Source organism: Oncorhynchus mykiss, chromosome 9 (genome assembly GCF_057628025.1).
Source record: "Oncorhynchus mykiss isolate SJ-2025 chromosome 9, ASM5762802v1, whole genome shotgun sequence".
Taxonomy (NCBI): Eukaryota; Metazoa; Chordata; class Actinopteri; order Salmoniformes; family Salmonidae; genus Oncorhynchus; species Oncorhynchus mykiss.
Window position 1 is genome coordinate 54,577,399 of NC_143030.1, and position 13,387 is coordinate 54,590,785.

Genomic DNA, 13,387 nt, shown 5'->3' on the forward strand with positions numbered 1-13,387 from the left:
CAGACAGACCGACAGACAGAGACGGACAGACAGAGACGAACGGACCAACAGACGGACGGACCGACAGAGACAGATCTCATTTGTTTCTCCAGACCCCGTCCTGATCCAGCTTGGATGATTTAGATCAGGGGTGTCAAACTCATTTTGCCACGGGAGGCGCATTCAGTCTTCAACGAAGTCCAGATGGCCGTACTCAAAATTGGTTATATTTTCTACCTCTTCCCCCCTTTTTCCTCTCTCCACCCTAATGATGTCTGAGACAGACAGACAGACAGACAGACAGACAGACCAATAGAGACAGACAGATCGATGGAAACAGAGAGACCGACAGAGATGACCGACTGACACAGACAGACAGACAGACAGACCGATAGATACAGACAGACAGACCAGTAGAGACAGACAGACAGACCAATAGAGACAGACAGATCGATAGAGACAGACAGACCGACAGAGACGACCGACTGACACAGACAGACTGACAGACAGACAGACAGACAGACTGACTGACTGACTGACTGACTGACCGATAGAGACAGACTGACCGACAGAGACAGACAGACAGACCGACAGAGACAGACAGACAGACCGACAGAGACAGACAGACCGACAGAGACAGACCGACCGACAGAGACAGACTGACCGACAGAGACAGACAGACAGACAGACAGACAGACAGACTGACTGACTGACTGACTGACAGACAGACAGACAGACAGACAGACACATACAGACAGACAGACAGACAGACAGACAGACAGACAGACAGACTGACTGACTGACTGACTGACCGACGGAGACATACCGACGGACAGACAGACCGACAGACAAACTGACTGACTGACTGACAGACAGACAGACAGACAGACAGACAGACAGACAGACAGACAGACAGACAGACAGACTGACTGACTGACTGACAGAGACAGACAGACTGACAAACCGACCGACGGAGACATACCGACGGACAGACAGACCGACAGACAGAGACGGACTGACAGAGACGAACGGACCAACAGACAGACGGACCGACAGAGACAGACTGACTGACAGACAGACAGACAGACAGACTGACAAACCGACCGACAGAGAAGACCGACAGAGACATAACGACTGACAGACAGACCGACAGACAGAGACGGACAGACAGAGACGAACGGACCAACAGACGGACGGACCGACAGAGACAGATCTCATTTGTTTCTCCAGACCCCGTCCTGATCCAGCTTGGATGATTTAGATCCGGGGTGTCAAACTCATTTTGCCACGGGAGGCGCATTCAGTCTTCAACGAAGTCCAGATGGTCGTACTCAAAATTGGTTATATTTTCTACCTCTTCCCCCCTTTTTCCTCTCTCCACCCTAATGATGTTACATTTGCAAACCCCTTGGTTAACATAGAGATTCTGGGAACATCAGAAGGTGGGGGGGGGGAAATGAACTATATTCTGGTAATCCGACCAATTGAACATAATGCGGTGGTACTTAATGAATAGCGTGTCAGTTCGGTTGTCATCTGAGACATTCTCATCAATGATAAGATGACATAAACTCTACAGTGGAAAGTCTGCACATTGTAGTTATCGGATTCACTTGGAATTGTTGTTCAATTTAAATGTTTGAATATAAAATTATTGGTGAAGAGATGAAATGTAATTTTAGCTTCCAAATGAGAGATTTGGGTTTTCATAAGGTTAGAGCTCTGCTTAATCAGTGGCTGCCCCTGTGAAGAGACATGGGTTATAAAACTTTTCAAACACGCCCTTCTCGCTCCACTATATAAAGCCTTGACGACAATATAACCTCCTGTTCCGAGGATGTGAGGACGACGGTCCGATGTCAGAATGGTTAAGATATTAACTACAGAACGAAGCCAACATCAACGTGAGCTTTGGTTGCGAATGGTATGAACTTTGAACTCTTATTCACTACAGAAGTGATACCTCCTAGCCGTTGAGTTAGCAACAGCAGCTGCAAACGAGGGTTAGGAAGGAACAGACAAGAGTATCCCGTCTATCACACAACGACGTTACTACAACGTATCCAATTGACCACCATAGACATTCTTCAAAGGACAAAGGACTCGGTTTGGCAACACGGCCTTCCATCTACCACCAACCTACCGAAGCGCAGCTCAGAGTAAATATTTATTGCATTTTCCTTTTTAAAATGGGCGGTAATTTAGAATGCATAAGATACTGTATTTACGATAGCACAGCTTCTTCCTTTGTTACTCAGTCTTCCCACTCTTTCACTCAAACCAGACCCTTTTCTTTTGTGTAACAAGCTGTCATATCAGTTCTGCCCGCTAGGGACGTTTTCCTTTATGACGTAATTTGTAATCAAGTTATGATTCATTATGTGTATGTGTAATTCTGTGTGATTAGTTTGGTATTTAGTAAATAAATAATGAAACCCAATTTTGAATTGCTGATTCAACTTGTTAGCCAGGGTTCGTGAAGATAACCAAGAATTTACAACTTTCAGATGAGACCGAATTAAGGTGACGATTAATATTGACTGCTATTGATGTAAAATATTACTAGGTCTTTAAGAGTTTATTCGGAAGATAACAGCTCTATAAATATTATTTTGTGGTGCCCGACTCTCTAGTTAATTACATTTACATGATTAGCTCGATCAGGTCATATTAATTACAGAGAAATTATTTTATAGAATAGCATGTCATATCACTTAATAATAGCCAAAGACACGACAACAGTTTACATTTGGTTTTAGTCATTTTACAATATATTTTTTTAATGAAACAGATTCGACACCTCTGATTTAGATAGTCGGTTTAACATCACTACTCGGTGTTAAGTCTTGTAGAGCCAGGGATTAGGTCACTCAGACCATCATCCATGTCCCTCTGTGCTCCTGCTCTATGTCATCACCTCTCAGCAATGCACAGCCAGTCTTATCACCCCACCCCAGCTTCAACCTGGACCCACCTCTCCCCAATCCTCTGGCTCTCCTTCCTCTCCCTTTCTCTCCTCTCATTTTCTCTCCTACCCTTAGTCCGACACAAGGTCTTGGGCATTAGTGTTGTTTACCACGGGCAGGGTGTCTCTGCACTCTGTTCCCTGGAAAAGCAGATTACGACAGCAAAAGCCGTTTCACGAGGAGATCATGGGATTTCTCAGTTAGTGAAAAAGTGGATGGAGTGGAGGGAAGATTTAGGGAGGGGGGAGAGAGCCTAAAGGCTCCCGCGTGCTACCCAGCCGAAACATTTTGTGATGTTTTTGTTCGTTTTGGACTTCTGTAAATGTGTTTTTCTGCTGCTCGGGCACACGTACATTTTTCTAGAGGCAAGCCGATGTCAGTAGCTGAAGTCTACTCCCCTCAGTGATTGGTCAACAGTCGGGATTCTTCAATGAAGTCTTTGTTGTCATTCAACAAGAGACAACTCTTTTTCATGCACATTTTTTTAATTGAGTTAGATGTAAAATTGCTTGACTAAGATCTCCTCTGAAAAAACTGCAAAATTAATGACAGATTTCTTGAGTTATCTTAGATTAATTCGGACTATTCTGAGGAATAAAGTGTCTCAAAATGGACAAACACTATTGCTGCTTTTTTTCCCTTTCCAAGCTGTCTTTTAAGGGAGTATGCAAGCACACTCGTTCGGGTTTGGCGCCTTACGGGTTAAATACCCCCCCAACCCCACCGCTTCCTTTTCCTCTCTCTGTCCTGAGGGTCATATTCCCTCCTGCCTAGATCTCTGGAGCAGTTATTTGTCATCTCCCCCTGCCTCCTCTACTCTCTCTCTCTCTCTGTCTCTCGCTCTCTCTCTCTCTCTCTGTCTCTCTCTCCACACAGACCCCTTTCTCCCTCTCTCTTATCAGCTGACTTTAACTGACCAGATACCATCTGACGATGCCTGGTAACGACCTCTATCCCCTTATCTCCCCCTGCGTCTCCATAGCAACCCTCACATGGTGCTGAACATTGACCTGGCACCCACCATCCTGGACATCGCTGGCATGGACGTCCCTCCTGACATGGACGGCAAGTCCATCCTCAAGCTGCTGGACATAGAGAGACCAGTCAACAGGTGGGATATGGAGCCAAAAGGGAAACATCCTGCCCATGGATATTTTATGGCACGCTCATAAAATATGTGTATTCTGTGTGTTGGCAGGCCATTGATTTATATTATTATGAGTCGTACATTGGCACAGGCCACTGACAGGTCTGAGTTCCCTCAGGGATCCTGCTGTACTCTGGTAAAATCACTGCAAAAGAGCCAAATCTAACACCTGAGTTTTCCTCAAAACTGTGGACCTGGCCTGGCATGCCAGGTTACCATGGCATCCGTTGAGATTACATCCACATCCCAGCGACACCTTTTCCTCCTGCCCAGCTTGGATATTGCTTTCGTTAATGAAAAAAAATCTAAGAAAATATGAAATAATCCTTCTCCATTCTTCCAAGATATGTCAACGGGGACCTGTGGTAATAACTACAGGAGCTTCCCTGCCAACGCCATCGAGTGAAGGAAGGTCTTTCACCAGCGGATGAGTGTGTGTGTGTGTGTGTGTGTGTGTGTGTGTGTGTGTGTGTGTGTGTGTGTGTGTGTGTGTGTGTGTGTGTGTGTGTGTGTGTGTGTGTGTGTGTGTTTGTGTGTGTGTGTGTTGAGGGATTCTCTATTCCCTCTTCCAGCTTTGCAGCTGCAATCAGGGAGAGATGGACTCGCCAGCCTGTGAAATTGTCTGGCAGACAGAGGAGGCTGGGAGGCTAGCTGGCTGGTCTGATGTGGGGATGGGTTTTTGGAAGAGAGGAGGACAAGAGACTGGGTGGGATGGAGGAGAGCAAACCTGTGCTGGGTGTCTGCCTGGTCACTACTGCTGGCTGTGATGCCAATACCCCTGACAGAGATGAGAAAGAGATGGAGACCGAGAGAAAAGGCAATGAAAGAATAGAGATGGAGAAAGAAAGGGCAAGGGAGAAGGAGAGATTGAGAAGGAAAGGGTGAGGGAGGGAGAGGGAGGGAGAAGGAAAGGGCGAGGGAGGGAGAGGGAGGGAGAAGGAAAGGGCGAGGGAGGGAGAGGGAGGGAGAAGGAAAGGGCGAGGGAGGGAGAGGGAGGGAGAAGGAAAGGGCGAGGGAGGGAGAGGGAGGGAGCAGTGCGGGGGTCGATGGATCGATAACTCATATCTGAACACCCGGCCAGGAGAAGGTCAGAGCACCCGGACAAGAGACCAATTTATTCCACACACTTTCTTTTACTTTCTTCTACATTCGATCACTCTTTTCCCCCCACCCCTTTCCTAAAGAACACCTGAAGTGTGGTGTCAATAGATTTCCATTTGAGATAATTTGACCCAGGGCTGGTTTTGATCTCCCTTCCAACCTGTTGCCTTTGGTAATCACTGGAGGCTTCTGCTCTACAGACTGAAGGAATTCTAATTTCCTCAAGCGTTACATTGCGTTCTGAATGTAGAACCTGGTTAATGAAGGAGATGGCCGATCGATTTGTCCTTTTCTCTCATGATTCTCAGGTTCCAGGTGAACAAGAAGGGGAAGGTGTGGCGAGACTCATTCCTGGTGGAGAGAGGGTGAGTCACGAGTAATAATGTCACTGTTTTAAATAACCATACTGCAGTTTATTTTTAATGTCTCTGTGTACCAATTAAGTCATCTGGTTACATCCATCTGAGTGTGTAATAGGGTATGGAGTAGGAAAGTCTCAATGCCTCATTATTTCATGAGTTTCTTGCCTTTAATATTACCCTACTGATACTTGATATCAAACCAAATCAGGCAAAGCTGTGGTTTACAGAATATTGTCATGACTAATTAGCATGTTGGACCATCCAGTAACAACCTAGTGAATATACACCTAAAAAATATAAATGCAACATGCAACAATTTCAAAGATTTTACTGAGTTCCAGTTCATATAAGGAAATCAGTCAATTGAAATAAATGCATTAGGCCCTAATCTATGGATTTCACTGGGAATACAGATATACATCTGTTGGTCACAGATACCTTAAAAAAAAGGTAGGGGCGTGGGTCAGAAAACCAGTCAGTGTCTGGTGTGACCACCATTTGCCTCATGCAGCGCAACACATCTCCTTCTCATAGAGTTGATCAGGCTGTGGAATGTTGTCCCACTCCTCTTCAATGGCTGTGCGAAGTTGCTGGATATATGCAGGCCATGGAAGAACTGTAACATGTTCAGCTTCCAGGAATTGTGTACAGATCCTTGCGACGTGGGTCTGTGCTTTATCATGCTGAAACATGAGGTGATGGCGGCGGATGAATGGCACGACAATGGTCCTCGGGATCTTGTCATGGTATCTCTGTGCATTCAAATTGCCATCGATAAAATGTAATTGTGTTTCGTTGTCAGTACCTTATGCCTGCCCATACCATAAACCCACTGCCACATAGGGCACTCTGTTCACAACGTTGACATCAGCAATCTGCTCGCCCACACTATGCCATACACGCTGAAACCGGGATTCATCCGTGAAGAGCCCACGAATTCAGCGTGCCTGAAGCCATCGTAGGAGAGCACTGAAGTTGGTTACGACGCTAAACTGAGGTCAGGTCAAGACCCTGGTGAGGACGGCGAGCACGTAGATGAGCTTCCCTGAGATGGTTTCTGATAGTTTGTGCAGAAATTCTTTGGTTGTCCAAACCCACAGTTTCATCAGCTGTCCGGGTGGCTGGTCGCAGACGATCCCGCAGGTGAAGAAGCCGGATGTGGAGGTCCTGGCTGGCGTGGTCACACTTGGTCTGCGGTTGTGAGGCCGGTTGGACGTACAGTGCATTCAGAAAGTATTCAGAACATTTGACTTTGTCCACATTTTGTTACGTTACAGCCTTATTCTGAAATGGATTCAATTGTTTTTTCCCTCATGGGCTTCTTCACTTTTGGCCACTTTCTGCGTTGAAACTGCCTGATGCAGAAGCGACAATAAGACAGACTATTACCCAGCCCATTCAAGCAGAGGAAAATAAGCCCTAAACCCTCTCCCAACCTCAATCAGAAGCAGTGCAGAGACAGTCAAGCATACGTACAGTGTAACCCCCAGGTTAGAAAAGTGCCCAGTCCGCCAACCCAGCTGTCATGCAAAGATGCAGAGGAAAGCAACTGCACACAACACCAAAAAACACCCTCGCCCCACATGTACAGTGCATTTGGAAAGTATTCAGACCCCTTGACTTTTCCCACTTCTTTTTGCATTTAAGCCATTCTAAAATTGATTTAAAAAAATAATAATCCTCATCAATATACACACAATACCCCATAATGACAAAGCAAAAAACAGGTTTTTGGAAATGTTTGCAAATATATAAAATAAAAAAAAATGAAAATATGACATTTACATAAGTATTCAGACCCTTTACTCAGTACTTTGTTGAAGCACCTTTGGCAGCGATTACAGCCTCGAGTCTTCTTGGGTATGATGCTACAAGTTTGGCACACCCGTATTTGGGGAGTTTCTCCCATTCTTCCGTGCAGATCCTCGCAAGCTCTGTCAAGTTGGATGGGGAGCATTGCTGCACGGCTATTTAAAGGTCTCTCCAAAGATGTTAGATCGAGTTCAAGTCCGGGCTCTGGCTGGGCCACTCAAGGACATTCAGAGACTGGTCCCAAAGCCACTCCTGCATTGTCTTAGCTGTGTGTTTAGGGTTGTTCTCCAGTTGGAAGGGGAACCTTCACTCCAGTCTGAGGTCCTAAGTGCTCTGGAGCAGGTTTTCATCAAGGATCTCTGTACTTTGTTCAGTTCATCTTTTCCTCGATCCTGACTAGTCTCCCAGTCCCTGCCTCTGAAAAACATCCCCACAGCATGATGCTGCCACCACCAGGCTTCACCATAGGGATGATGCCAGGTTTCCTCCAAACGTGACGCTTGGCATTCAGGCCAAAGAGTTCAACATTGGTTTAAGCAGACCAGAGAATATTGTTTCTTATGGTCTGAGAGTCTTTAGGTGCCTTTTGGAAAACTCGGGCTGTCATATATTTTACTGAGGAGTGGCTTCCATCTGGCCCCTCTACCATAAAGGCCTGATTGGTGGAGTGCTGCAGAGATGGTTGACCTTCTGGAAGGTTCTCCCATCTCCACAGAGGAACTCTGGAGCTCTGTCAGAGTGACCATCAGGTTCTTGGTCACCTCCCTGACCAAGGCCCTTCTCTCCCAATTGCTTGTTTGGCTGGGCGGCCTGCTCTAGGAAGAGTCTTGGTGGTTCCAAACGTCTTCCATTTAAGAAGGCCACTGTGTTCTTGGGGACCTTCAATGCTGCATAAATGTTTTGGTACCCTTCCCCAGATCTGTGCCTCGACACAATCCTGTCTCGGAGCTCGACGGACACTTCCTTTGACCTCATGACTTAGTTTTTGCTCTGACATGGACTGTGATGAAATTAACATCAAAATGAAATGAACATTAGAAATTAAATGAACATTAGAAATGAACATTAAATCATCTGGCAACGAAAGAATTAGATATATTCTGAACAATAAATTATCAACATTTGATCAAATCTGGCAGCCTTTCCTCTCCTACTTGGACGAGTCGGCGCTGTGAATTTGTACTTATTAACGCACTCTCAAGAGAGAAATATGTTTTTTGTGCGTATGGAATTTCTGCTGTCTTTTATATTTCAGCTCATGAAACATGGGACCAACACTTTACATGTTGCATTTATATTTTTGTTCAGTACAGTTCCATAACTCTGTGTGTGTGTGTGTGTGTGTGTGTGTGTGTGTGTTATCACAGGAAGCTGCTTCACATACGTGATGCGCCTCCAGGGAAGGATGTGGCCCAGGAGGAGAACTTCCTGCCTAAGTACCAGCGGGTCAAGGACTTGTGTCAGAGAGCAGAGTACCAGACACCCTGCCAACAGCTGGGACAGGTAGGCCGCAGGCACACACACATTATATGGTCACACTTGAATTAACAGTCAAATTCCCAGTAACACACACACTCAGACTCACAGATGCACAAGCATAACACTCTAGACGGAAGACACTTAAGACATATGAAGACGCTTGACAGTTGACACAGTGCCTTCGGAAAGTAATCAGACCCCTTGACTTTTTCCATATTTTGTTACAGCCTTATTCTAAAATGTATTAAATATAAGAAAAATCATCATCAATCTACACTCAATACCCCACAATGACAAAGTGAAAACAGTTTTTTAGAAATGTTTGCAAATGTATTAAAGATTAAAAACAGAAATACCTTATTTACATAAGTATTCAGACCCATTGCTATGAGAATCGAAATTGAGCTCAGGTGTGTCCTGTTTCCATTGGTCATCCTTGAGATGTTTCTACAACTTGATTGGAGTCCACCCGGGGTAAATTCAATTGATTGGACATGATTTGAAAAGGCACACACCTGTCTATATAAGGTCCCACAGTTGACAGTGCATGTCAGAGCAATAACCAAGCCACGAGGTTGAAGGAATTGTCCTCAGAGCTCCGAGACAGGATTGTGTCGAGGCACAGATCTGGGAAGGGTAACATGAATGTCCCCAAGAACAAAGTGGCCTCCATCATTCTTAAATGGAAGAAGTTTGGAGTCATCAAGACTCTTCCAAGAGCTGGCCGCCCATCCAAACTGAGCAATTGGGAGAAAAGGGCCTTGGTTAGGGAGGTGACCAAGAACCCAATGGTCACTCTGAAAAAGCTCCAGAGTTCCTCTGTGGAGATAGGAGAACCTTCCAGAAGGACAACCATCTCTGCAGCACCACCAATCAGGCCTTTATGGTAGAGTGGCCAGACGGAAGCCACTCTTCAGTAAAAGTTATATGACAGCCCACTTGGAGTTTGCCAAACAAGCATCTAAAGGACTCTCTAAACATGAGAAACAAGATTCTCTGGTCTGATGAAACCAAGATTGAACTCTTTGGCCTGAATGCCAAGCTTCACGTCTGGAAGAAACCTGGCACCATCCCTACGGTCAAGCATAGTGGTGACAGCATCATGCTGTGGGGATGTTTTTAAGCGGCAGGGACTGGAAGACTAGTCAGGATCGAGGGAAAGATGAACGGCGCAAAGTACTGAGAGATCCTTGATGAAAACCTGCTCCAGAGATAACGTAGGAGTGGCTTCGGAACAAGTCTCTGAATGTCCTTGAGTGACCCAGCCACAGCCCAGACACAACCCGATTTGAACATCTCTGGAGAGAACTGAAAATACCTGTACAGCTACGCTCCCCATCCAACCTGACAGAGCTTGAGAGGATCTGCAGAGAAGAATGGGAGAAAGATTGATGAGCGATTTACAAAATATTTTTTATCCATTTTAGAATAAAGCTGTAATGAAACAACATGTGGACAAAGTCAAGGGGTCTGAATACTTTCCGACTAAGTCACTTCCAATCATCCATCTCTTCTTGGCATTCCACCTCCATTAGTATCAGTTAATTGGAATGTCTGAGATTCTACTTAAAATGGCTCTGTATCCTCTTGATCACCTGCTGGTGTAGAGAGATAGTGAGCTGCTGGGTTTTGTTATTTTGGAGAGGTATAGGGAAGGAGTGGAGTATATACCCTGCAGGTTGGTTTCTCAGTGGGTGTAGACAGGATAGACAGGTGCTTTTGTCACTCTCTGTCCCCAATGACAGACAGACAGGAGGACCAACCTTTGAAACTGAAGAGCTGTGTTTCAGGTGATTAGGCTTTGAGTCAGGTCTGTTGCCATAGCTATGCCCCCCAGGCCACACACACATGAAACCCCCCCCCCCCCTCCCCCCTCGCTAATGACAGACAGTGGGGGAGTGTGTGTGACAGTTCTTTAGCTGTCAGATCAAACACACCTGCAATTTCAAGCTCTTAGATCTATCTTAACAACGTTGACCATTGAACAGTAGTTCCCGAGGGGTCTCTGTATCCAACCTATCAATCTCCTCCACTCTCACTTCTTTTTGTTCCTGTCTCTCCTGAAGTAGAAAGTCCTTTCTCACTGTCAGCGGCTCTCTTATTCTCTCTTGGATCCTGTTGGATTTCCTCTTTTGACACGTCTACTCCTTTTCCCCATCTGACATCGAATATGTTAATTAGAAAGCTCTCTCTGTCATTTCACAAGTAACCACTGACAGAGAAAGTGTCAACAGACTCTGTATCATAATTAGATGGAGACGGAGCTGCAGCGGCCCTGCTTGGTCCTCTGTCTGTGTACACCACTGTACTGTAGCTGCCTGTTCATTACGACAGAATGGGACGGTGTGGGAGCAGAGATGAGAAGGGGAAGAGACGAGGATCTTGTCACATGCAGGTCCTCTCCTCTCTGCCGTGCCATGGTTTGTCATCATCACCTGTTAACTGCAGTTGAAACAACATCACAGACGGGGGAATGGACGTTAACTTGAGGCTACTTAGTGTCGCTTGTTTCCACCTGCAAGTAATTTCACCTCGTAAAGCACGGCGTGTGTGTGTAAAGACACACTATAGGTTTCTCTCAGTGTTATCTCATGTCCCCCTCTCCTCTGTCTCCCTGCAGAAGTGGCAGTGTTTGGAGGATGCCACAGGGAAGCTGAGGCTGTATAAGTGCAAGGGCATGGCCAGCATGTCGGCAGCCCGGAAGGATGGCCCTGCCAACATCAAGTCCAAGTACTACACCCAGCACAAGGCGGAGAGCAACACAGAGCATGATGGCTGTAACTGTGACCAGCACCCCAGCTTCAGACTCAGCACCTTGAAGAAGAAGAAGCTCCTCTCCAAGAAGAGTAAGTGGAGTGGAAAGAATGGGTTTCTCTCGCACTCATAAACAAACACTCTTGTCACACACACAAAATTCTGCTTTACAAAATGTTCCTCACTCACTCAACCTTGCATGAACGCAGTCTCACTTCTTGTCACGGATGTGGAATGTGGGCGTCACCTTGTGGAGACAATAATACCTTCACCCACAGTCATTATTGAAAGGTTGTGTAACTTTGTGGGCGACCCGGACAAATTCACATAAAAATCTAATCTGTCATTCTACTGGAAAGCAAGTCTGATAAGTGGTAGGTCTGTTCTATGTTCCCTATTTCTATGATTTCTGTGGTTAAGTTGAGCTTTTGCATCTTTTTACTTTCTGTTTTGCACACCAGCTTCAAACAGCAAAAAATACAATGCGTGTTTAGTTATTAATACATAGTGTATATAGTTAAATTGTCAAGCTCTGACCTTAGAGAGCCTTTTTATTTCTCTATTTGGTTAGGTCAGGGTGTGATTAGGGTGGGCATTCTATGTTTTCTATTTCTTTGTTTTTGGCCGAGTGTGGTTCCCAATCAGAGGCAGCTCTCTATCGTTGTCTCTGATTGGGAATCACACTTAGGCAGCCTTTTTCCCACCTGTGTTTTGTGGGTGGTTATTTTCTGTTTAGTATCTGTTTACCTGACAGAACTGTTCGATTTTGTTTTGTTACTTTGTTCGAGTGTTTCTTTGATCAATAAAATCATGAACACTTTCCACACTGCGCTTTGGTCCACTCATTCCGACGAGAGCCGTTACAGAACTACCCACCAAAGAAGGACCAAGCAGCGTGGTCAAAAGGACGAGTGGACATGGGAGGAGATCTTAGACGGGAAAGGACCCTGGGCGCATGCTGGAGAGTATCGCTGTCCAAAGGAGGAGATGGAGGCAGCTAAAGCGGAACGGCGACATTACGAGGAGTTGGCTCAACGAAGTAAGCACGAGAGGCAGCCCTAAACTTTTTTGGGGGGGCACACAGGGTGATTGGCGGAGTCAGGGTTCAGACCTGAGCCAACTCCCCGTGTTTACCGTGGGGAGTGAGTGACTGTGTCAAGCACTGTGTTATCCGGTTCTGCGCAACATGCCTTCGGTGAGCAGCCACAGCCCAGTGGCTCTCTGCAAGCTCCCCGCAGTTGCCGTGCTAGAGTGGGCATTCAGCCAGGAGGGATTGTGCTCAGCGTTCCTGGCCTCCGGTGCGTCTCTTCAGCCCAGGCTATCCTGCGCCAGCTCTACGCACGGTATCCCCAGTTCGCCAGCACAACCCAGTGCGGCCCGTTCCAGCTCCCCGCACTTGCGTCTCTTCAGCCCAGGCTATCCTGCGCCAGCTCTACGCATGGTATCCCCAGTTCGCCAGCACAACCCAGTGCAGCCCGTTCCAGCTCCCCGCACTTGCCGGGCTATGGGGGGTATCCATTTAGGAAGAGTTGTGCCAGCTCTGCGCTCCTGACCTCCGGTGTGCCTCCACGGTCCAGTGTGTCCTGCACTGGCTTTACGCATTATGCCTCCAGTGCGCCGTCATAGCCCAGCCCAGTGCGTCCGTTGCCAGCTCTCCACACTCACAAAGCTAGATTGGGTATCCAGCCAGGACGTGTTGTGAATGCTCCACTCACTAGGCTGCCAGTACCTCTCCTCAGTCCGGTGAGACCTGTTCCAGCTCCAAGTATGAAGCCTCCGGTGATGAT

At 46.5% G+C, this 13,387-nt stretch overlaps 1 protein-coding gene across 23 annotated transcripts in view; it reads left to right on the forward strand.

Moving 5' to 3' along the window:
- sulf2b (sulfatase 2b) overlaps positions 1-13,387 on the forward strand; it is a 181,541-nt gene that overhangs the window by 159,313 nt on the left and 8,841 nt on the right. For all 23 annotated transcript variants that reach the window (XM_090184522.1, XM_036988225.2, XM_090184526.1 and 20 more), the window contains 4 exons: positions 3,928-4,056; positions 5,502-5,558; positions 8,735-8,870; positions 11,467-11,692. In XM_090184522.1, coding sequence (XP_090040648.1) covers positions 3,928-4,056; positions 5,502-5,558; positions 8,735-8,870; positions 11,467-11,692 — 548 coding nt within the window. The remainder of the gene's footprint in view (positions 1-3,927; positions 4,057-5,501; positions 5,559-8,734; positions 8,871-11,466; positions 11,693-13,387) is intronic.